The sequence below is a fragment of the Onychostoma macrolepis genome, chromosome 25 (genome assembly GCF_012432095.1).
Source record: "Onychostoma macrolepis isolate SWU-2019 chromosome 25, ASM1243209v1, whole genome shotgun sequence".
NCBI classification, from domain to species: Eukaryota; Metazoa; Chordata; class Actinopteri; order Cypriniformes; family Cyprinidae; genus Onychostoma; species Onychostoma macrolepis.
Genome location: NC_081179.1, coordinates 18,380,671 through 18,407,340, shown reverse-complemented (window position 1 = coordinate 18,407,340; position 26,670 = coordinate 18,380,671). Strand labels below are relative to the sequence as shown.

At 34.5% G+C, this 26,670-nt stretch overlaps 1 protein-coding gene across 3 annotated transcripts; it reads left to right on the top strand.

Moving 5' to 3' along the window:
* Window positions 1–479: 479 nt before the first annotated feature.
* On the top strand, window positions 480–21,140 carry LOC131534960 (uncharacterized). Of its 3 annotated transcripts, XM_058768105.1 has the most exons (37): window positions 483–649; window positions 3,015–3,204; window positions 3,294–3,432; window positions 3,520–3,653; window positions 3,972–4,125; window positions 4,737–4,841; window positions 4,942–5,040; window positions 5,162–5,308; window positions 5,406–5,483; window positions 6,535–6,682; window positions 6,776–6,925; window positions 7,435–7,507; window positions 8,462–8,622; window positions 8,702–8,891; window positions 8,976–9,114; window positions 9,215–9,348; window positions 9,872–10,025; window positions 10,149–10,253; window positions 10,356–10,454; window positions 10,655–10,801; window positions 10,938–11,015; window positions 11,652–11,799; window positions 11,918–12,064; window positions 12,218–12,290; window positions 13,136–13,296; window positions 13,414–13,603; window positions 13,688–13,826; window positions 13,900–14,033; window positions 15,268–15,421; window positions 15,515–15,619; window positions 15,723–15,824; window positions 16,342–16,485; window positions 16,705–16,782; window positions 16,877–17,024; window positions 19,991–20,140; window positions 20,236–20,308; window positions 20,392–21,140. In XM_058768105.1, the coding sequence occupies exons 1-37, from the start codon at window positions 514–516 to the stop codon at window positions 20,573–20,575; spliced, it is 4,890 nt and encodes a 1,629-aa protein (XP_058624088.1). In that variant the 5' UTR covers window positions 483–513; the 3' UTR covers window positions 20,576–21,140. The 3 variants fall into 3 exon arrangements, with proteins under 3 accessions (XP_058624089.1, XP_058624088.1, XP_058624090.1); XM_058768107.1 differs by lacking the exon at window positions 3,520–3,653 and having other exon boundaries at window positions 484–649; XM_058768106.1 differs by lacking the exons at window positions 20,236–20,308; window positions 20,392–21,140 and having other exon boundaries at window positions 480–649; window positions 19,971–20,103.
* Window positions 21,141–26,670: the final 5,530 nt, after the last annotated feature.

The window sequence follows — 26,670 nt, the reverse complement described above, 5'->3', positions numbered from 1 at the left end:
TAATTAAATAGATATAAAGTATTGCATAGCACATATAAAATAAATACATATAAAATAAATACAAATTATAAAATGATTAGAATAAAAAAAATAAAAAAAGTTTTAGATGAAGTATATAGCCTGTATAGCATATGTAATTTAAATTAAAATAAATAAATATAAAAAGTATTAAAATGTATAAAACAGTTTTAGATGAAGTATAGCTTGTGTAGCATATATAGATGAAAAATAAAAATGATAACGTAAAAATGTAATAAATAGAGTTAGATGGAGTAGCATGGATATATAAATTAAAATAAAATGCAATTAGAAAAATTATTTGTATAAAAATTATAAAACAGTTTCATAGCAGGTACAGTCTATATAAATTAAAATACATCTAAATTGATTAAATCTAAAACAAAAAGGATAAAATAATTACAAACATGAAACATAATTGAATGTCAATAAAATCTGGCAACCACAGTTCCCACAGCAAAGTTCAAAGTGTGTCTAGATTACGCAGTTGTGTTGATGAGAGTGTGCAGGACGCTTGTGAACGCATTCTGCTGTGGGACTGAACACGGCACGGCGATGAGAGGCTCTGTGGTGCTTTCACTCTGGATCCTGATCCAGCTGAGTCTACAAAACACAGCGAAAGCAGAGGATGGTAAGTCACGTTAGGAGCGCGTTTACTTGCACAACAGCACGCTAACTGTCAAAAACAGCTTTCTTATTAACGCAAGAAAACTGCATTTACTCGAGCTTTGAAGCAATTGTGTTTTTCACGCTTTTTCATGAACATGCACATATCGGCGAAGCTGTCAGAAACGCTGATAAATCTACTAAACGGTAATCGGGCGAAAGTGTAGGTGTGTCGACTGGGATTTGCTTGAAAACACCGTTAAAGGCGTGTATATGATACATAATCGCTTAAGCTTGATCAATGTCTTTATATATACACTATGCATATGTAAAATAGGCTATATATGAGGTTATAGCCTAATGCATGCATAAAAATTTAAACAATTTAAATAAATGATATTAAAAAAGTAATCAGTATAAAACATTATAAAATAGGTTCAGATGGAGTATAGCATGTAAAAATATATATAATTTAAATGAATCCTAAATTAATATGAAGCATAAAAAGTGGTATACGATTTTATAAAATAGCTTGTACAAAAATGATAAAAATGTAGGCTACAAAACAGTTTCAGATTAATTACGTAAATTAAAGTAAATTAAAATAAAATTCTTAAATAGTCTGTCGCTTCAGACAAAGTATAGCACATGCAAATGAATAAATAAATAGTATAAAATGAATAAAAATATAAATTTGTGACAAAATATGTATAGCACATGTAAATAAAAATAGAATTAAATGGGTCATTCCGTGTCAACTCAACCAGAGGTCCCTGGCTCAAATTTTTGATTTTGACAGACATGTATAGTGATGAAAGCCAAAATATTAAATGTCATGAATATCAAAATGGCAATTTTCACCTGAGATTCAGAGCCAAATTACAGGAGGTTAAAAATGGCTTCAGAAATATGGCAGCATCACTATGTTATTTTTACTCAGAGATCGGTAGGTCTGGTAGTAAAATATGTTGACTTTAGCCATCTTTGTTGCATATGTGCCAATGGTGATCATTCAAAAATGGGGAAACAGCACTTTTCAAGTTTGTTATCCAAAATTTGCATGCCTGTTACTCAAGAAGTATTAAAGCTATCTTAATGTCCTTTTAGAAATTGGGTCTTAATAAACTTTCCTTTTGGCTTCTTCATGTTTAAGGCCCTATATGGTTCATTTCCAGAGATATTGGAATTTCAGAATAGCTCCAGGATTAAATTGTTCGAATGTACACATTTTCAGTCAAAAATCAAATGATAAACATGTCGTACAATCCTTTCATCTGTTAAGAGCTGCTCAGTGCGTTTGTTGGCTGCATCTTACAAGCTGTTGAAAGTAAAAATAACTTCCTTGTTTACAACAGCGTTTCAGTCTCTTTCCATATAAAAGTCTTTAATGCTGACTCGTAAAAACAATCTCTTGTCACCATCTTATGGCAGAACAATGTCACTAAAATCACCCTCACGAGCCCACACACTGTTTTCCAATACTAAATACTATTATTAAATACTACTATTATTTATATAAAATATTATTTATTGAATAATAATATTTAATAAACAACAAAAGCCAGCATAAAACCTGCTAGGCAATTTAGTCAAAAGTACAAAGGCAGCGCTACAGCATTAAAGTTACATAATATTTGATGTGATAAGATTATGCCCTCTGCCAAGACTATTTGCTCTGGAACAAATCATAGATCAATGAGACCAAAGACTGCCCGTGAAATTTACCCAGAACGAATTATATCGTATTATTAACCCCTATAGAGCCAGCGGTAAATTCCAGAAGATCTGTCCGAGGTGAGGCGCACTCTCTGCGGGTTTATGAGTGTTGACCGACCGCTGATGCCCTGGAGCTTACGTCTCTGAAAACATTGAAGCAAATTTTCAACAAGTAACAAGTACATTCTCGCCTTAAAAAGTCTTAAAACTACATTCCGTGAAACAAAAACAATATTATTCTTAAATTATAGTGGATTTGGGCATCCGCTATGACACTGGGTGTGAGAAATACTGCAATCGGGGTTATATAAACGGTGAAAGAGTTATTAATATCAATAGAATATCGCAACGCAGGAAAAGGCTCTCAGTCAATCAGATTCGAGAACCAGAAAGAGTTGTTGCATAAATATATATACGATATCATTCTTAAGGTTAGACGATATATATTTTCTAATATTAAATTATTATACTAATATAATATTATACTAATGTTAATATTGTTTTAAGCATGTGAATTGTCAAAAATTAAATATTCAAAGCCTACTCTAAAATTTGAAGGACAACCAATTGCTTCTTTTGTTTTCTATTTCTATGCCAGTTTAACTGAAAATGAATAGCAGATCATATTGTGAATTATAAAAAGTACTTTATCTTTTTTATTATGAATTACACAGGTCCTGTCTTGCAAACCAAGTTTGGAGCTCTAAAAGGTGAATATTTGAAAGCGAAGGGAAAGGACACAGTTGTTCATTCCTATCTGGGCGTCCCGTTCGCCAAGCCGCCCGTGGGTCCTTTGAGATTTTCTCCTCCACAGCCTGCAGAGAAATGGACCGGAGTGAGAGATGCTACAAAACAGCCCTTCATGTGAGAATAAAACCGAACTAATGCACCTCTAGATCAGGTGTTTTGCTTCAACACCCAGATTTTTCATTGTTCCTCTGTGTCCGTCCCAGGTGTCTGCAGGAAAAGCAGTTAGTTGAAGACTTGATAGCCAATATATCAATGAACATAGAGGTTCCTGACTCATCAGAGGACTGTCTTTACCTCAACGTCTACACACCTTCTAAACCTGGAGCAAATGACAAGTTGCCTGTAAGTGTGACTGATATGGATGAACTTTGCTGCATTTTTATGGAAATATGTTTATGTATTTTAATGTTGTTTTTAATGGTGCAAAAGGTCATGGTTTGGATCCATGGCGGAGGTTTTTCGATGGCTGCTGCGTCACTGTTTGACGGACATGTTTTGGCTGCCTATCAGGATGTAGTTGTGGTTGTGATTCAGTATAGACTTGGCCTACTTGGATTTTTCAGGTAAAAACTAATTGCTATCAGCATAAAGTAGTTCATTTATTCTATTAAATCAGTTCTAAATTCTTGATGTCAACCTGTCCAGGCACTGGAGTGACCATAAAAGATGACAAATCAAGCATTATTAAGGTTTATATTTGGTTTTCCTTCATCAAGCCATGTGTCTTTGGACTTTAGACTTGCGTGTAATCTGTTTGAACAGCCATAAAGTCCTATTAGTTCATGTTTTTGATGCTTCAGATTCTCTGATTAGTGACTGATACCGTAATTTTGAGGTCTAAGGTCTCTAATGAGGTTATATGATGATCTTCTGCCCTTTAGCACAGGAGATGAACATGCTCCAGGAAACTATGGTCTTCTGGATCAGGTTGCAGCTCTTCAGTGGGTTCAGGAGAACATCCACAGCTTCGGTGGAGATCCTGGATTAGTGACCATCTTTGGAGAGTCTGCCGGAGGAGTCAGTGTGTCTTTACATGTAAGGATTTATAATTCAAAAAATATATTTCTTTAGTTATCTTTAATAAGATGATAATGCGGAGCATTATTATTATTATTATTATTAATTTGAGTTTAAGTAATTGTATGTTATTTGTCAATTTTATTAGTATTATTATTATTTATTTTTTATTATGCTTTTTAAATTTAAATTCACACACACACATCATTTTCAAAAATGTGACATATATCTTTTACAGTAAATAATATTTTATATTTTATTATTAAACCTTATAAAGCCATTAAATAGCCATAGTAAATATAATTTCCCATTAGAATTTTTCCCCAGATTTTGGCAGACAATTTTGTTTATTTGTAATGTTTAAAATATTTGTAGTGACTTTATTGCTTCGCAGAAATCATAATAAAATATTATGGCAAACATGCTAAAAATGTTTTATTTTTATGAATTTCATTCATTTAATAATGAGTTTTCCTTATTATGATATCAGGAGATACAAAAAAATATATGAAAATTAATTTGAATACTGAAATCAAAAGCATGTATTTACACATGTTGAAGAAGTATTTTTCAGACTAAAAATTTGAATCATATAATTGACCCAAAATATTATAATACTTTTTTTGTAGGTTCTTTCTCCATTATCTGCAAACCTCTTCCATCATGCCATCGCAGAGAGCGGTACAGCAGCAATGGATGCTATCATGAGTCCCAACCCTCTGCCAACAGCCCAAGTACATTTCCCAAATGCATTACAAATTCAAATTTACGATTTTACTTATTTCACTGTGGCTTACAGATTTTTAATCAAAACTTATCAACATCTTTCTGTAGTATGTAGGAAATGCATCTGGCTGTGATATTTCCAGCACAAAGAAGATTGTTGACTGTGTGATGCAGCTGACAGAAGACAACATCTTGACACTGGTTAAGGTCTGTCTGTTCACATACTGGATTTTCTTATAAAATCTATTTGAACACTAAAATGATCCTGTTATGAATATCTTGTTATGTACTAATTGGTGGTTTGCACACTGTATGTCTTTTGAAACAGGAGCATCCAATGGTACTTTTTGGAGTGACAGTGGATGGCCAGTTCCTTCCCAAACCTGTAGAGGAGCTTCTTCAATCCCGGCAGTTTAATAAAGTGCCTCTGATCACTGGAATTACGAATGATGAGTGTGGATATATGCTGCCTAATGTAAACACTTTTTAAAATCTTTAAAAATACAAGCATAAGATTTGTTTTCCAAAAATTCAGTCAGAATTGTACAGTATATTCAAATGTGTTTCTGTAGTTCTTTTCACCTCAAGGATGGACAGATGGGATGGACATGGAGCAGATCATGCCATTTTTGGCCATTTTTAATCCTACTGTAAGATAAAACACTTTTATCTTCAGTTTTACATTTTTATTTGTGTATATATATATATATATATATATATATATATATATATATATATATATATATATATATATATATATATATATATATATATATATATATGGGCAGTCGTGGCCTAATGGTTAGAGAGTCAGACTTGACTCAGGTCTGGCTGCCCACTGCTGCAGGTGTATGTGTGTTCACTGCTGTGTGTGTGCACTTTGGATGGGATAAATGCAGAGCACAAATTCTGAGTATGGGTAACCATATTTTGCCACATGTCATGTCACTTTTTTTTATTTTATTGTTTTATATTTATATGTCAAAATCTGCTAATGGGCTAATGTAAGAATTTATAACCTTTTATTGGAAAATGAAACAACATATAAATTACATCATGATTGTCTTAGGGCCAGATTTACTAAACAGGGCAAATTAGCTTTAGCGCGTAATTCCATAAAAGCACCTTTGGGAAGGAAAATTCCGCGGGTGATTAACAATGCGCACATTAAAGAACACAGATGCAGCCAGATCATTTCCTGAATGACCTGCGCAATATACCTCGAGCAGCGCAAATTACCGCCTGCTTTAAGACATGCTTTTTTGTGGCGTTAAATAATGGAGCAAATGCCAGTTATTTGACAAGTGTTAATGTTAGTAAAATGCGTTGCGTGATTCATTTGAATAATCTCCTCCCATAAATTTTTGCATCTGAAAGGGAAACTCCTGCAAATGCATATTTAATAAGGTCAGGCACAAAAATAACTCTATCCACGCCTTTTCAGCGCTAATTCTTCACTGCGCGTCTTTAGTAAATTTGGACAGTACTATTTTAACGCCAAATGATGGTTGCAGGCTTTTCGTAAATACTACCATGTATTATGCCATGTTATTTCCCGACAGACAAAATGTTACATTCAGATGTCGCAAATTCGTAAACGTTTTGTCTATTTTAGATACGTTTAATTTAATTTAATTTAATTTGTATTAAAAAAGTATTAAATTTTTTTAAATATTTCTGGTCTGTTTTTCTCCCCTTTAGCTTCAAGATCAGTTAGTTGCTGAGCTTGTTTTAAATGAGTATTTGGGCAAATCTCCTGACAGGATCAAAATCCGAGATGGTTTTCGAGAAATGTTAGGAGACGTTATGTTCAACATCCCAGCTCGCAAAGTAGCGAATTATCACAGAGGTGAGAGTTTGTTCAATGTACTGTTGAAGTGTGAAGTTATTTTGGCTGTTTCAGTGATACTCAAAGATAATTATGGATTTTGTCTATTTCTAGATGCCGGTGCACCAGTATACATGTACGAATTCCAGCATACTGCCAGTCTACTTAAAAAGAAAAGACCCAGTTTTGTTGGAAGTGACCATGGAGATGAAGTTATATTTGTTCTTGGTTTTTGCTTTGCAGATGGACGTATAAAGCTGGACGGTAAAGCCCAAATATTAACATGAATGGTTTTAATGTTTTAGAAGTACACAATCTAAAAGTGCAGTCAGATTAACAAATTTTCAGGGAAATTTTGCTGACAAAAAAAAAGTTCATTGTCAATAGTGATGTATGCACAGCTCACATAGAAGTCACTTTCAAATCAAGGAGCTTTCTGATCACTTCAGAATTCACATGACAAACTTTAACCTATTGAGAAATCTGCACAGGGAATTTTTTTTACTCTTATGGAAAGTTTCCAATCAAGCAGATTTCTATTGAAATGACTTGATTTGAACAACAAACAGTAAGATTTAGAAAGAGGGCAAAAGATTTCCCCATTTAGATGTCGCAATGGGTTCAAGTTGTTCATGTGAATTTGCATCTTGTGACTACAACTCAAACTTCATTTTCACTGATATATTTAATAACAACTGGATTGTATAGTAAAAATCAATACAGTGTCTCTCTTAGGATTTCTGTTTGACATCTTTCTTCCTGTTTTAATTCAGAGGAACTCTCAGAAGAAGAGAATGAGCTTTGTAGAACTGTCATGGCTTACTGGGGAAACTTTGCTCGCACCGGGTAAGTGATACTTACCTTAAAGTACTTCAGTTGATATTTTTGGATGATAACGTTAAAAATGTTAAGGTTATACAACTGTCCTGATATCATGATAAAGAAAAAAGCCTCATTAAAAGGATGAAATTCTTAAAATGAAGAAATTAAGTATTTCGGCATGAATTTTGATAATTATTTTTTGAAAATTAAATAAGCAGTGAAGCAGCTTTGTTAAAATATAATAAATATTTGAAAAACTGTTGTCTCCTAAAACATCATGTGGTGTGACACGAGAAAAAACATAAAACAGGAAGTGATATCATAGAGAGAACCTCTGCAAACCCTCATGATTGTGTGTTAAATCAATAAATTCCTTAAAATATCAGATTATTTCACAAGACAGGTTAATTCAGGGTGTAAAATGTCATGTGGTGCAACTCTTAAAAAAACATTCTGACATGTATCCATTAGTAGTTTATATAATTTTTACATAAAATGTTATTTTAATTATATTAAAATATATTTATATATTTAAAACTTAGAATCTCTCACATGTATTCCGGTTTAAGGAAAATTACTTTTTACCTGATAGCTACACCACATGACATTGTTAGAGTCATTTAATTGAAAATTTTCTTGAAAATGGTGTAAAAGTTTTCCAAACCAAATTGGTATAAAATGTCATGTGGTGCGACTCTCCAAAAACATCATGACATTTATTAATTAATAATTTACATTTATATTTTATTATACATTTTTACATGATATTTAATACATTTTTTATTAAAAATATATTTAAATATATTTATATATTTAAACTTAAGATCACTCACATGCATTCAGGTTTAAGGACAATTACTTTTTACTTGATAGTTACACCACATGACATTTTCATGTGGTCATGACAACATGAATACAAAGGATACATTTCTAAAAATTTGGCTTATGCATTTAAAACTAGATTTTAAAAACTTGCAGGTCTCCGAATGGTCTGGGCCTCACAGAATGGCCTGAATTTGGAGGTGAGGCCGAGTATCTCAGCATTGGACTGGAGCAAAAACCTGGGAAAGACCTGAAGGGAAAACACTTCACTTTCATGACTCAAACTCTTCCGCGGATAATAAAAGAGCGAAAGGAAGGCAAGTTTTCAGAATCAGCATTGTTTCACTAAGATTCCCTGCATGAAACTAAGAATTGTTACACATTTGTTTCTCACAGGACCTCTAGTTCACACCAAACTAGGAAGTTTAAGAGGTGCTTTCTTGACTGCGAAGGGCAAGGAAACTGTCATCAGTAGCTATTTTGGTGTACCGTTTGCAAAGCCTCCCGTGGGTCCATTGAGACTGGCTCCACCACAACCTGCAGAGGCTTGGCAAGGAGTGAGAGATGCTACAAAACAGCCACCCATGTGAGAATAAAGCAAATCTAATGAAATAAAATCATCAGGCCTGTTCATATGGAAAAAATTACACTTTGTGTTCTTTTATCCCAGGTGTCTACAGGCAAGGGAGATACTTTTGGACTTGTTAGCTAATTTGTCTATGATTGTGGAGGTTCCTGAAGTATCTGAGGACTGTCTTTACCTCAACATTTACACTCCCTCTAAACCTGGAGACAACAGCAAGTTACCTGTAAGTATTTGGTCTGAATTTCATTGGGTTTTGCTCTATTATTATACATGAAAAAAAAAACGTTAACCAACATTTATATTTAACACATGATGTGTAATAGGTTATGGTTTGGATTCATGGTGGAGGTTTTTCTGGAGCCTCTGCTTCCATTTTTGACGGACTTGTTTTGGCTGCTTATCAAGATGTAGTCGTGGTCTTGATCCAGTATAGGCTTGGTCTGCTCGGGTTCTTCAGGTAAAAACATCTAAGGCTTCTCAACATTTTAAGCTTTGTGTAAGGAACACAACAAAATTAAAGTTATTAACCAAAAATACTATCTTCATCTATGTAATTTCTTCAACTATGGGTATTTTTGTATGAAATAAAGTCACACTTCACACACTCTAAGTGGTTTAATTTGTTCACTGACATTGTTCAACAGTGTTTTTGTCTGAAATGGTTATTTCCATCACATCTCAAATGATGATTTGTGTTTAATAATTGTCATATAATGTGTGTTTAATAATTTAATAATGTCACAATATGCCACTTTTAAACCAAGCAGCTTTCTGATGGTCAACGTTGCAAATCCCTGTGGCCAACATGAATCTGTTGCTAAATCTACGTGGCAAAATATTTTGTGAAATTCCGCTCACGTGAATTCCTTTTAAAACGACTGGATTTTCGTCGCAGAAGTTTTCTGAACAACTCTAAATGTGACCACACCATTAGGTATATAGAATACTTGTAGCCTCTTAAATGATTAATCTCCATTTAGCACGGGAGATGAACATGCGCCAGGAAACTATGGTCTTCTGGATCAGGTTGCAGCTCTTCAGTGGGTTCAGAAGAACATCCACAGCTTCGGTGGAGATCCTGGATCAGTGACCATCTTTGGAGAGTCTGCCGGAGGAGTCAGTGTGTCTTTACATGTAAGGATTCAAACACAAAGATTTGATCATGTAATGAATAGGAAATTATATTGTTCTGGCTTTACAGATGGCTTTAAATACAGATACACTTGTGTGTTTTAAAGATTTTCTCCACGTGTTTAGGTTCTTTCTCCGTTATCCTCAAACCTGTTTCGTTATGCCATCGCAGAGAGCGGTACGGCAGCAATGGATGCTATCATGAGTCCCAACCCTCTGCCAACAGCCCAAGTACATTTCCCAAATGCATTAAAAAACTATAACTCGCAGTGTAATAAAATGAAAATCGTAAATTTGAAATTGTAATCAAAATTTATCAACATCTTTCTGTAGTATGTAGGAAATGCATCTGGCTGTGATATTTCCAGCACAAAGAAGATTGTTGACTGTGTGATGCAGCTGACAGAAGAGGACATCTTGAAGATTGCTAGGGTTTGCATCACAACCATCCATTCATCCATCCATCCTTACACGTGAAATGTTATATTTAATAGAGTTTTATTAATTGTATGCATCTTTTACTTCATGTAAAAACACTTTCACATATCATGCTGTGAAGTATTGCATTAATATAAATAACACGGATAATTTATGTCCTAAATTTGTATGCATATTTTTGACTCATAATACAGGAACAAATAATGCTTCGTTTTGGAGTGACAGTCGATGGCCAGTTCCTTCCACAACCTGTAGACAAGCTTCTTCAATCCCATGAGTTTAACAAAGTGCCTCTGATCAATGGAGTTACTGATGACGATGGTGGCTTTACACTACCTAATGTAATGGAAAAGTTTATTTTTACATGCTTTTGCTGTGAAATGTAAACATAGGTTTAAAGTCATAGATTATTTCTGAAAAATGCAATCTTTGAATGAGAGTAATGTGAACATATGTTCCAAAACTATTTTTCTGTAGATTATTGGACCCCCAGGATGGATAGATGGAATGGACAGAGAGCAGATCGTGCCATTTTTGCCTTTATTTAATGCCGATGTAAGACAGAACACGTAATTGATAGTTTATGCATAATTTCTCAAGATCAAAAAATTGGATTTCAAACAAAGCAGTAGAAGGTGTATATACAGTGTGTATATATATGTATGTATGTATGTATGTATGTGTGTGTGTATATAGTGCATGGTAGAACAGTTCAAACATTTATTAATTTCAAACATTTCAAACACAAACTTAAAATTTAATTATCAACCTATTTGTATATTACACAGAGCTTGGAATTTTAACCAATTGAATGTAATTTTGTTTAATTTAATTTGGTTTAATTTTCCCTTATTTAATTTGAAACTGTGGTCTCCCCCAAGGTTTTGTTCTAGGACCTCTGCTGTTTTCTTTTTATGTTACGTTTTAGTAATCAGGAAACACGGAGTAGATTTTTCATTGCATTTATGCAAATATATCCCTCTGTATCTCTATTACTTCTGAGGATCAGTAAACAAAACTTACCAGTTACTTGTTACACAATGAAAATCTCAGAAGTTTCAGGACATGACTGAAATACTGCTTTTGGGTACAACAATTCTGATAAATCGTTTAGGGTAAATTGTATTATGTTGCTTCAAAAGTTAATATGAAGTAAAAAATACTCTATTAATTTAAATCTCATTCTTTTAGTTTCAGAATCAGGTGATTGCTGAGTTTGTTTTAAATGAGTATCTGGGCACATCCAATGACAGGATCAAAGTTCGAGAAGGTTTTCGAGAGATAATGGGGGACTTTTTTTTCAACATCCCAGCTCGAAAAGTATCTAATTACCACAGAGGTGAGAGTTTATTCTATTTATGCATCATTGTGCAATTATGCAAGTTTAATTATTACTATAATTATTATAATTAATAAATATAATTTTAAATTTTACTATATTTTTTTTCTCTTAATAGATGCTGGTGCACCAGTATACATGTATGAATTCCAGAATCCTCCCAGTCTACTTAAAAAGAAGCGACCCAGTTTTGTTGGATGTGACCATGGAGATGAAATTTTTTTTGTTCTGGGTTACTGCTTTGGAAAATATGTAAAACTGCAAGGTTTGTTACTATTCATTTATTAATGATGTGAAGGTTTAAAATATCAAACTCTAGTCTCAGTTTGTATTGCAAGGATTTAACAAGAACTACCGTCGAAGCAATGAAACAGTGGTTAATAGCAATCAATCAACCTCTTTCTGCTTCTTTATTCAGATGAAATCTCAGAGGAAGAGAATAAACTTTGTAAAACTGCCATGGCTTATTGGGGAAATTTTGCTCGCACTGGGTAAGTGATCAGTAATAAAACAGTCCCTTCTAAGTTAGGTGAAAAAATTTGCCATTCATTTTAGGGCCAGATTTACTAACAGCGTGCACCAGCGCAAACTGTCTTTTGGTGCTAAAATGGTACTGTCAGGATTTACTAAAAACGTGCAGTGAAGAATTAGCGCTGAAAAGACGTGGACAAAGTTATTTTTGTGCCTGACCTTTTTGAATATGCATTTGTTGGAGCTTCCATTTCAGACACGAAAATTTATGGGAGGAGAATATTAAAATGAATTACGCAACATGATTTACTAACATTTGCACTCGTCAAATGACTGGTATTTGCGCCATTACATAACGCTCAAAAAAGCATGTCTTAAAGCAGGCGGTAATTTGCGCTGCTCTAGGTATATTGTGCTGGTCATTATGGAAAGGATCTGACTGCGTCTGTGTTCTTTAATGTCCACATTGTTAGTAAATCACCTGCAGAATTTCCCCTCCCATCTTCGCTTTTATGGAATTGCGCTCTAATGTGAATTTGCCCTGTTTAGTAAATCTGGCCCTTAATGTCACTTAATTATCAGCATTTTCTAATAAATTAGGAATAATGCCACTGATAAATCAAAATGTCCCTTTAAAATGTTTTTCATAGACAACAACAACATAAAAAATCCTAATGATGACCTTTAACCTAAGGAATAACTTTATACTATATACTAAACTGTATACTTTTTATATATGGCACTGGTCTGGATATTTTGCAGTGCATATTTTACATGATCTAAGAGGTATTAATACTAATTATGACATATATACTACTTCAAGTGCTGTTTTTGCATTTTAACGTCTGTTTGTCATTGACGGCAGGTCTCCGAATGGTCCAGGTCTCACAAAGTGGCCTGAATATGGAGCTGAGGCTGAATATCTCGGTATTGGATTGGAACAGAAACCTGGCAAAAACTTCAAGGGAAAACACTTTAATTTCATGACTCAAAAACTTCCACAGATAATAAAAGAGTGGAAGGAAGGCAAGTTAGCTATTTCAGAATTGGTGTAAAATTAAGAAGTGTTTAATACGTTTTTTTTTTTAATTGTGAAATGTAAATTAAATTGGATCTTTGTTATATTATTGGTTTTTTTGACAGGACCTCTAGTGCAAACAAAATTAGGATCTCTGAGAGGTGCCTTCCTGACTGTTAAGGGCAAGGACACAATTGTCAACAGCTATCTAGGTGTACCGTTTGCCAAGCCCCCTGTGGGCCCCCTGAGACTGGCTCGGCCCCAGCCTGCAGAGAAATGGGACGGAGTGAGAGATGCGACCAAACAGCCACCCATGTGAGATGTCACACAACCGCATTTCAGTTCAAACATCTTTAATTAGACATTTTCTATGATCTAATGGTGCTGTGGTTTCTTTAGGTGCATCCAGGACAGGCAAGTTATTGTCACTGAACTTGAGTTTCTCGCTATGGATGTAGAGATTCCCGAGGTCTCAGAGGACTGCTTGTATCTCAACATCTACACTCCAGTCAAACCTGGTGAAGAGGCCAAGCTACCAGTAAGTTCATCAACAACTTAAGTGAATGTCCTCCTAGAAACTATGTTCGAGAATGTTTCCTTGTGTTTTCTAGGTAATGGTTTGGATTCATGGTGGAGGGCTTGCTCTTGGTTCAGCATCAATATACGACGGCTCCGTTCTGTCAGCATATCAGGATGTGGTTGTGGTGCTGATTCAGTACAGATTGGGTCTGCTGGGATTCTTTAGGTAGGTGTCGTAAATTATTTCATATCTGTGGTTACCCTTGATCATACCATTTTAATGAAGTATAAATATTAATGTTGATAATAATTAGATTCAAGTTTGATTCTTAAATGAATGATGCAGTGCATCATAAAAACTGAAAATTGGTCATAATTCAATTCAAATAATTTTGGTAAAAAAACAATGTCTTCATTATGGCAGTTCAAACATAAAAGCCATAGAGTCTCTTCAATTTACATATTATTATTATTATTATTACACTAGATGATTGATAATTATTCAAATAAATAATTATAAAATTATTTAAAAATAAATGACTGAATTATAATAAATAAATAAGAAAGATGCAGATGTAACTGAATTCAGATAATAGTAGATTCAGATCTTGATTTTGTGGATTTTTTTGGTGGGAAGTAGGTAAAATACGTATTCTGTATAAGAATTACTATTTTTAATTAGTAATTAAATCGGTTATTAGTACCTAAAATGGTTAGTAATATCTGTATTGAATTTATCGTCCAATTTTTATTTTTTAAAGATCTTTTTTTTGGCATTTCGCCTTTATTACAGTAGGACAGATCAGAGCTGACAGGAAGTGAAGTGGGAGAGAGAGGGGGGTGGGATGGGGTAAGGTCCTCGAGTCGGGATTCGAACTCCGGACGCCTGTAGCACACCGGCACTGTATGTCAGCGTGTAGCGTCCCACAAGGCTATCGACGCCGACATCAAATAGTTTTTTTAGCTCTATTACAATAGCTGTGATGTAGTTAATTTTTTTTTTAAAGTGTAGGTTAACTGCAAAAAAAATAAAAAAATAAAAATATTAAATTCTGTATTTGATACATTGAATATTTATCACCACATTAATACAGCAATACACATGCCAAAGCTAATGTGTTAACTTTAAAGATTAATTAAATGTTCAGTGTTGTGATATTAATGCTAATTAAATAAATAAAACTGCTTTATTATGTTTTTGTGCCATGTAAGTATAAGAGATGCACTGAAAATATTTGGCCGAAATGGTTTCATAGACGAAACAGTTATGAAGTATTTACCAAACCTTTATTTTCGGTTTTTGACTAAATTCAATTTATCAATTTTGGTTTTGGTTTCATTAAAATCATTTTGGTGCATTACTTGTATATTGTGAGTCAGTTTTTTTCTTTCTTTAATTACAGATTAAGATTAAAGATTCTTTTTCTTTTTCTCTTTTTTTTTTTTTTTTTTTTTTGTAGCACGGGAGATGAACATGCTCCAGGAAACTATGGTTTTCTGGATCAGGTTGCAGCTCTTCAGTGGGTTCAGGAGAACATCCACAGCTTCGGTGGAGATCCTGGATCTGTGACCATCTTTGGAGAGTCTGCCGGAGGAATAAGTGTATCCACACTGGTATGGTCTTTATAGCATAGTGACTCAGCCTTCATTCCTGTATATATTTGTTTTGAGTGATAGAGTCACTTTCGGTGTCATTCTGTCTTCAAGATTCTTTCACCATTGGCTTCTGGTCTGTTTCATCGTGCCATTGCAGAAAGTGGGACGGCCTTTTGGGATGGTTTAGTGATGGGTAATCCTTTACTGAAGGCTCAGGTATCATTTTATATTCTTACATTTTCATGATTGTTTTATTTAATTAAGTTAGTATTAAATACTACTGTTATTAAATAACTTCTCATATTGATGGCCATTTCAGAACGCAGCCAAATTATGCAACTGTGACAGCAGCAGCTCATCAAAGATCGTCGACTGCATCCAGCGCTGGTCTGAGGTGGAAGTTCTGGAATGTTCCAAAAAGGTGTGAAATTTTTCATAAATAAAATCCATTAACATTTTAGCACAAGTACTTCTTACAAAAATGCTAAACAATGTGTGATGCTTTGTATTACAGGTGTTTATTTGACTGTTTATGATAAATTGCTTCTTGTATTCCTCATTTAGATAAAAGCTTGTGCTAAATTAAATGTAAATATGATGCACTTTAGAATATTATACTTAAGTATGAACTGAATTAACTGCATGTTAATTAAAAGAAAATGTAGAATAATTTAATTTCATATTAAACGCAGTTAGCATATTTAAGTGCACTTTTATTTCATTAATATCCTATATTATCTTCAAGTAGTTTTTTTAAATATACTTTTATGTGCACATTCAGTACAATTAAGCACACTTTTCTTTCACAAGGGATGATGCTTCAATCATATTTATCATATGTAATTATGTATTATAAAGTATAAGTGATTTTAGAATATATGTACAATGTATATTTCATGTGATTGATATGAGCAGCTGTGTTTCCACTATGTTTCTAGTTTGTGATGATGTACTTCAGTCTCGCTCTGGATTCTTATTTCCTTCCTAAACCTGTGGAGGAGATCGTTCAGAAACAAGAGTTCAGTAAAGTTCCTCTCATCACTGGAATTACCAATGATGAGTTTGGCTTTTTACTGGCCGCAGTGAGTAAAAGTTATATTTATTATTATTTTAAATATCACAATCCAAACTCACTCGATTAGAATCAAGGCAGTTGTTTTTCTGTCATTGAAACAAACCTTCTGTTAAAAATAAAAGATCTTATTATGAACATGCATGCAGAGATCTCAGACACAGTTACAGCATATTCTTATATTTAGTTTTATATTTTAACGCGAAGGTTGAATGTTATTTCTTCATAGTATTTTGCGGGTAAAGGATGGACTGATGGGATGGATAAAGAGCAAGCCATAAAAGGCCTGACCCTCACGTATCCTGATGTAAGTCACAACTCAACACAATGCACATTTACAGTACGTACGTTACATGTGTTTTTCTTTGAATCCTGTGTGCTTTGACTGTTACTCACATCAGCCCAGGGATCGATGGATCATTGATCTGGTGGTGAACGAGTACCTGGGCGACACAAGAGATCCCATTCAAGTCCGAGACATTTACAGAGAGATGATGGGTGACGTGCTGTTCAACATCCCTGCCCTCCAACTGGCAAAATACCACAGCGGTGAGACGCAGTCAGTTCTTCATTCATTCATATTGGACCATTGCAGCTGTGTGGGAAAAAGGGTTTCATAATATTTAAGAAACAAAGAACTTTAAATTCTGACTATATTACATAGTTTATTCAATTTAAATTTTAGCATGAAATTATATATACACTACAGGTTAAACGTTTGGAATAATTACTAAAATTATGCTCACCAAGGCAAAATGCAGTAATATTGTCAAATACTATTACAATCCTGAAAGGAACTGTTTTCTGTTGTAATATTTTAAAATGCAATTTTTTCCTGCGACGCAAAGCTGAATTTTCAGCATCATTCAGTGTCACATGATCCTATTCTGATATGCTGCTCAAAAACATTTATTAGTAGTAGTAGTAGTAGTAACGCTAAAAACAGTTGTGCCACTTCATAATTTTGTGGAATCTGGTAAGCAAGAATACTTAATAATAATACTTTTATTCAGCATTAAATTAATAAAAAGTGACAGTAAAAGACCTTTATAATGTAACAAAGCATTTCTACTTCAAATAAATGCTGTTTTTTCTCAACTTTCATCAAAGATCCTGAAAATTTATCATGATTTCCTCCAAAATATTAAGCAGCAAAAACAGTTTTTAACATAGATAATGAGAATAATAATTGAGGACCAATAATAATTAAACAGCATAAGCATAATAGACTAATTCCTGAGACACTGAAGACTGGAGTAATGATGCTGAAAATAAAGCTTTACAACACAGGAATAAATGACACTATTTACACTAAATATATAATTGCTGAATTATGGAAAAATCTTATATATTAAAATTAGAAGAAAAAAAAAACAGGTCTATTGTGCTTTGTTTACATGATCGTTTAGCTCTTCAAAATCACAGTGAAATATTCTTGGAGTTAAAGGCATAGTTGCACCCCAGACTCAGCTGCTCCTCACGCTGCACTGCCTCTTCTCAACCAATCACTGCGGAGCCTTCAGCTACTGCGCCGCACGCAGCATCTCCCACGGGTGTGGCTTCCCAACCTCCTCTCCTTCCCACTCCCTTCCTTCTACCTCTGGCTGCAGACGCTAGCGTGAGAATCGGATACAGGCCCTCGGTCGATGGTCATCAGATGCTTTTGAAAGTTACATCAGGTTTAATCAACTCCACATAAAGGAAGCCCATGTAGCCCAGGGGCCCATTCTTTGTACGTCGCTTATTACATCTGAGATGATTTGAAAGATTCCAGATCTTCTAATCCTGATAACTGATCTCTGGCTAATTTGGTTCTTCAAACGAATTTGCGTATTAGATTAAAATATCTGGATTAAGTTATCTAAGATTACTGCGCGTTCTCGTGTTCCCTGAAAAGGGCAGATGTATCAATCCTCGAAACCATGATCAGCAATGCAGCGATTGGCTGGAGGCAAGACAGCAACGTGATGACATCATATCATTAAAGACACCTAACGAAAAACTTGACAAATTTCTGGACCTTTATAAGGAAACAGCCAGGCGAACAAATCTACATAAATGTATTTTGAATTTTTTTAGTTTATCTATTTATTTATTTTTTTTACATGATTCCCAATTCTTTTATATTTGTGATTTCTAGTATTTGTATAGGCTTTACATTTTTCAATGTTGTAATTAGCAATTCATTTAATTTTATCTTTGAAACAGATTTGTTATGTGACAGCATTAATTAAAGTTTCTTAGAGATCAAGTTATCTGCGTCTCCTGCGCTCCATCAAGCCACTTCCATAATATCTGTCATCACTCAAATTAATGCACGACTCAGATTAACTGTATAGCATGTGTGTAAGACTCCAATACAATTATAAAGTAATTATTTCATCTAATAAATCTTTCAATGAGTAAAACTGGCTGTGTCTATAGTATTATAGACTACACAACATTATCTTATTTTCAAATAAATTTTTTAATTATTATTATTTTAAATTATTGTCTCTGGACCAGGAACTTTTCAGGGAACTCTTTTAATAAAGTAGCGGTGGCTGGGGCCTATTATAAGTATCAATTCTGCTTAAAAAGATGCGATCTAATCCTGTTTACATGAAATAAGCCTGCTCCCGAGCAGGTTTAAGCTTACGGACCTGTTGCTATGACAACAACTCCAGGATGAGCTTCGAAGAACCAAATGATCCAAGATCAAGCGAAATCGGCAACAATCAAATCCAGCTAACTGAGTTAGCAACGTACGAAGAACGGACCCCTGATCAGTTAAAAAATAAATAAATAAAATTTACGTCGCTTTTAAACCAAGTTGTTTACTCGGGTAACCGGAGGCTCTCCTTTCCAGTGCAACAAGTCAGTTCCTTTGGTCGCATTAAAAGCCCTCCAACTGTCGTTTCTAATCTCATAGCTTATTCAGCATCGGACAGGGCTCTCTCCCCTCCGGTGCAGCAGGGCCGCAGCTCCCTCCGGTTGCAGTGTGAGCCCTCTGTTTGTCATTTGAGTTATGCTGCATACTCTGCGTAGTCCTCATTTGATATCTGCCATCGTGCTCCTCTTTTAGCGGCATGTAGGGCTCACCAGTCCGAGAGATAATCAACTAATTTGGCACAGGTGCAACTCATTTAGCTAACCATCCTAACTAGTGCAATACATATATATATATATATATATATATATATATATATATATATATATATATATATATATATATATATATATATATATATATATATATGCAGCCTACCTACCAGTTTTCCGGCATCCCTCCTTCCCAACTCCCTAAATCTATTTTTATCCCATATCAGGGATAGGGGGAGTTCTCTGGTTTCGGGCCATATTCTGGGCTCGGAGCCCTCCCCCAGGACAGCATGCCAAAATATGCTAACTATTTGCTATCAGATTAGATGTAAGGGTGAACTCGTGAAATAATGACAGGATTTAAATTTTGGGTGAACTATCCCTTTAAATCTATCATTTTCACTTGTTTAAAAGGTGTGCTGTTGTGATTGTAGCCTCAGGAGCGCCGGTTTACCTGTACGAGTTCCAGCATCCTCCCAGTATGATCCAGAAGAACAGGCCCAGCTTTGTTGGCGTTGACCACGCAGATGAACTGTTCTTTATCCAGGGCACCTGCTTCGCTAAAGCCCACCTCAAAGCAACCGGTAAAACTCGTCATCACAAACACATCCTTCACTGACACTTTTCTGAAAAGGTTTAAATAACCACTGAATCATCATTTAATGGTTCAATCTTGCAGCACCTTTCACAAAGGAAGAGGAAGAGCTGTGCAGGACTGTGATGGGATACTGGGTGAACTTTGCACGCACCGGGTAAAATATCGGACCACTTGTTTTTGTAGGAGAACAAAGTATATGGTTTCTTCACTCTAATGCAGCTGTTTCTGGACCGGCAGGTCTCCGAATGGTCCGGGTCTGACACACTGGCCTGAATATGAGGATGAGGCAGAGTATCTCGGCATTGGACTGGAACAGAAAACTGGGAAGAACCTGAAGAGGAAACACTACGCATTCATGACCAAGACGCTTCCAGATCTCATACGCCAAGACCGAGAGAAAAAAGAGCATTTAGAACTGTAAAAAAAATAAAAAAATAAAAACTGTTTCATTAGAAATGAACTTGAATGTATGGATGACAGAAAAAGATTAACTGTGATTCAGTGTAAGAATTTAATTAACCTGAGAAAATCAAATAAGCACTGAGTGCATTTTGGTGCTAAAGTTCAGATTTGATAGAAAATGTACAATTTGATCATATGACAAATAAATGTCTAGGCAACTAATGTTTTGCACTTAAAAATAAAAGTTGGAAAACATTCAAGTTTTTCCTCCATTTTATTGAGAACAAACGAAGGCTAAAGCTGCAAACCTCCCTGAATTTGAATGCAACGTGTGCATACTAGTCATGAATTTGCGCTTTGAGATTTTCTAACTGGCAGATTTACATGGATGACAATAATTCAACTATTGACAATATTCAGATTTTTTTTTTTTTTTTAATTTTCAAACAGCAGATTAACATCAAATATAAACACCTGTACTGGATGCTTGACTCACTAACGGAGCCGTTTTGCTGCACAAACATCACACTTACTGACAACTCGTGTTTTACTTTCAGTATAATTACAAAATTAAAAATATGGAAATATAAGAAAAACACAAGTGTATAAATTATAGTTTTAGGCACAGTGCTTTGCTAAATTATCATGATAGATAAATGGGAGAGAAACTCAGATTTGAAGTCACCTAAAATCATATGTGAATTGTGACGATAAAAAATGGGGCAAAACTTGATTTTATCCATTGAGAAGTGAGAAACTGAAGTCCATAGGTTTTGAGTTATTAATTGCACAAATGCTTTGAAATATTATTTGAATAGTTAGCAGCCAATGTAAACAGCTACATGAAATGTACTCACCCTCAGGCCATCCCTGATGTAAATTAGTTTGTTCATCGAAACAGATTTGGAGAAATGTAGCATTACATCACTTGCTCAATAATGGATCCTCTGCAGTGAATGGGTGCCGTCAGAATGAGAGTCTGATAAAAACATCACAATAATCCACAAGTAATCTACACCACTCCAGTCCATCAATTAATGCCTTGTGAATTGAAAAGCTGTGTGTTTGTAATGTCTATGTAATGTGTGTGTGCTATATATATATATATGTCACATTATTATTATTATTATTATTATTATTAGAAAATAGATGAAGTATAGCAGGTAAATTAAACATAAATGATAAAAAATAATACAATTGCTAATTATAAACATGAAACAATTTCGTGTCCATGAAACACAAATAGTCCTAAATTTAAAAGTAAAGCAAGTCCTAAACTAAATAGTTTTCTTTGCGCATAAAAAGTATTCTCGTAGCTTCGTAAAATTATGGTTGTACCCCTGATGTCACATGGAATATTTTACCGATGTGATGTCCTTGCTACGTTTCTCAGCCTTGATTGTGTCAGGATCCTTGCTATCTATGGGAGGGTCAGATAGCTCTCAGAATTCATCAAAAATATCTTAATATGCGTTCTGAAGATGAACAAAGGTCTTATGGGTTTGGAACGACATGAGGGTGAGTAATTAATGACAGAATTTTCATTTTTGGGTGAACTAACCCTTTAACATGGCTTAATGGAGTACGGTGTTGCTTGCCTGTACATGTACATTTTTAACAAAATATAAAGTCTGGGCTTTTTATATCACTGACTTCTTATATTAAGCCACATTAAGTGTGGTTTTCTATGAGGAAGAAAATGTTTATCATGCAATTGTTTTGATATATTATATTACATTACATTACATTACATTATATTATGTTATGTCAGGCCTGTATTATAAACCTAATAAATAATTGACCTTGTTTTTTAATGGAGTCACTTATGCTCATCAAGGCTGTATTTATTTGATCAAAATACAGAAAGAAAAAAAAACAAAACAGTAATATTGTGAACTCTTAGGCTATTGCAATTTCTAATATTGGTTTTCTATTTTAATATATTTTAAAATATAGTGTATTCCTGTAAAGCAAAGCTGTATTTTCAGCATCATTGCTCCAGTCTTCAGTGTCACATGATCCTTCAGAAATCATTCTAATATTCTGATTTATTATGTGTTGAAACTGTTGTGCTGCTTGATATTTTTTGGAACCTTTTTTCTTTGATTCTTTGATTAGGCTAATAAAAAGTTCAAAAGAACAGCATTAATTAAAAACATAAATCTTTTCTAACAATATAAGTCTTTAATATCACTTTTATCCATTTAACACATCCTTGCTGAATAAAAGTATTAATAAAAAAAATTAATAAATAAGAAAGAAAACATTTACTGACCCCAAACTTTTGAATAGTATAGTGTATATTGTAACACAAAATTTCTATTTTGAATAAACACTGTTCTTTTTAACTTTTTATCTCTCAAAGAATCCTGAAAAATATCACAGGTCCCAAAAAAATATTAAGCGGTACAACTTTTTCCAACACTGATTATAAATTAGCATATTAGAATGATTTCTGAAGGATCATGTGACACTTAAAATTCAGCTTTGCTTCACAGGAATAAATTATATTTTAAAGTATATTAAAATAGAAAACTTTTATTTTAAATTGCAATAATATTTCACAATATTATTTTGTGAAATAATATTCCGTATTTTTTATCAAATAGATACAGCCTTGATGAGCACAAGAAACTACTTAAAAAAAAATGTACTGATCCCAAACTTTTGAATGGCATGTATTGTACTGTAAAAATGTTTTCTCAGATAACCTAAAATGTGCATCATTTAGTTACGTCAAGGGTCAAATCAAATATAAATAGCACATTAAAGTTAAAAGTTACACAAGCGCTGTACAGGTCTGGAATAAAGAATGTTTTTGCTCAGGTGCCCGAAATGTCTGCCCAATAGAAAAAAGTTTTGCTCAGCAAGAAAAAAAATTCAAGGGAACATTGGTGGGCAGGGGAGCACCAATAATCCTTTCAGCAGTCCAAACCGTTCTCCGTAGTCTTCTGATGTCTGATTTTGCCTTTTTTACAGTGGAGTCAATGTGAGTGTCCCAATTCAGGTCCTGAGAGATGATGGATCCCAGGAACTTGAATGTCTCCACTGCAGCCACAGTGCTGTTCATGATGGTGAGTGGGGGGAGAGCAGGGAGGTTTCTCCTGAAGTCCACGATCATCTCCACAGTTTTGAGCGTGTTAAGCTCCAGGTTGTTAAGACTGCACCAGACAGCCAGCTGCTTAACCTCCTGTCTGTAAGCAGACTCTTCTCCATCCTTGATGAGGCCGATGTCGTCTGCGAACTTCAGGAGCTTGACAGAGGGGTCTTTAGAGGTGCAGTCGTTGGTTTAGAGGGAGAAGAGCAGTGGGGAGAGAACACATCCCTGAGGGGTGCCAGTGCTGCTGGTGCGGCTGTTGGATGTGTATTTTCCCAGTCTCAGTAGTTGCTGCCTGTCTGTCTGGAAGCTGGTGATCCACTGACAGATAGAGCTAGGGACAGAGAGCTGGGTTAGTTTGGTCTGGAGGAGTGTAGGGATGATGGTTTTGAAGGCCGAACAAAAGTCTACAAACAGGATCCTCACGTAAGATTTGTCCAGGTGTTGCAGGATGTAATGCAGTCCCATATTGACTGCATCATCTACCGACCTGTTTGCTCGGTAAGCAAACTGCAGGGGGTCCTGTAAGGGTCCAGTGATGTCCTTCAGATAAGCCAACACCAGTGCTCAGTGCTGGGGGATGGAATCTTGTAGTTGGTGATGTCTTTCAGACCTTTCCACACTGATGCAGGGTTGCATTATTTATTTCAACCCAAGTACACAATACATGTATGGCCACATGAACTTTAAGAATTATATACTTTTTTGTTTGTTTGTTTGTTTGTTTGTTTAGATAAATCGCTCAGAGGGGTTTGACCAAACAATTTTTTTTTATATATAAATCATCCAAGCACCCGATTCCTAGCCATTTCTAATATACTTTTGATATGACTAAATATTATTAATTTTAAAGAAATTCCAGTTCCCTCTTCACGTAGGCCTAGTATTTTCATATAGTATATCGCTTGGCATGAGTATACTGTATGTATGCAGGTAAAGTTTAATATATCAGCTTTATCGCTGGGCGATCTATAAAGAATCCATCCACCATAAGAACATAAAGCTCATCATATAGTTAGACTCTATTGTGTTGAACATATGATGAGACAAATAATGGAAAGATTACAGAGTACAAAAAAGGGAGGCATAGTTGTGGTATATTAATGTATGTGTCAACATTAACCATTTTTATGTGTAGGCACCATCACACATAATTAGAGGCAGCCTGATCATATGTGGTGTTTCTGTTGTGCTTTTAACCAGTGTACGCTCAGACCAGGGAGTTGAAAATGTGGATGTGGCGAGGCTAATGATGTCAGTACGGGGCGCTGATAGTGCATGCTTCATAACAGGAAAAAGTAATCATGATTATCCTGTGATTGTATAAAATAAAGTCATATAAAAGTCGTATCAACACATCCCTAACTACATTAGTATTTATAATTGTACTAATTATTTTGTTCATTTAATTGAATTATTTAATCTCATTTTTATTTAAGTGAACCTATACTGTGTTTTAATTTGCTGGACAGTGTTTTCATTCATGAGTACAACCTGGTTAAACATCACATGTTTTTAAACAGAATTGAACGGTTATGGCGTGATGTTTGGGATGGAGTCACATCGGTCTACTATTCTGTGCTCTCCCACCTTGAGTTCCAAAGACTGCTGGACCCCAACAATGATGTCGACCTATTCTGCTGCCACTTTGTCTTTTTACCACGACTTCAGGCGAGCCTTCATTCATTTCATCATGCATGGGACAACCACCCTCTAAGAACAGAACGAAATATGACCCCAAACCAGCTTTGGGAAATGGGGCAATGTGTACATCATGTTCCTGAACTGGATAATGATGAGGTAAGATTGTAAAGTAATGTGAAGAAATAATTCACATTTTAAAATGATATAATGAAAAATAATATATACTTTATCCGTGTTTTGTGTTGTTACAGAACAAGCATATTAAATAGGACTGCCCTCGACTAAAGATTTTTCTGATTAACTACACTGTAAAAAGTGATAAGTTGACTTAACTTAAAAAAATTGAGGAAACCCGTTGCCTTAAAATTTTTAAGTAAATGATAATTAAAAAAACAAGTTAATTGAATTGTCAAGTTCACTTAACTTTTTTTTTTTTTTTTTTAATTATTATGTACTTAATAATTTTAAGGCAACGGGTTTCCTCAATTTTTTTTAAGTTGTCAACTTTCACTTTTTACAGTGTAATAGTTGTTCAGTTGAAGACGATTAGTCGACTAATCACGTGTTTATATTAATAAACCATATAATTCATAATAATGACCTTTTAATTGCCTATAGCCTAAGTAATTTAGTATTTTTTTTTTTTTTTTTAGGGAAGTGCTCATTTTGACTGGGATGACGGTGGTTATGCAGCAAGAAGAGAAAGCATCATCATTCCCACAGCAAACATCATCCTCACAGAAGAGCAGCTGGAAGAACTGAAAAATTCTTTTGACCCTTTGGATGAATCCGAATCATTTGGCATGAACATTTACATAAATCCAAGGGAGTATGTGCAATCTGTATTCCAAGTGTAATGCCAAAGTCAAGTCATGTCACCTTCATTTATATAGCGCTTTATATGCTTGCATGTCTCCGGTCAGTCAACTCAGGCTTTGGCCTTGTTTAAAATTAAATATGAAGAATATCTGACATGAACTGTCATAAACGTGTGCGTTTTTTTTTTTCTGTTCAGTCTCACAACCTTTTAAGACCATTCAGCTTGTTCAGACGTTAGTACTTTTATCTTTCTTTGTTATTGTTCAGTTGTTATGCAAGGTACAACCTTAGGGTATGTAATTAAAAAACGAAAAAGTTTTTAGCATTAAGCAATTTGAATAAAGGGATAGTTTATCCCAAAATGAAATTTCTGCCATGAATTGCTCACCCTCATGTCGTTCCAAACCCATAAGATCTTTGGAACACATATTATGATATTTTTGTTGAAATCCGAGAGCTCTCTGAGTGAGTAATTAATGACAGAATTTTCATTTTTGGGTGAACTATCCCTTTAAATTAACATTTTATTACTCCAGGTAACATTAATTATTCTA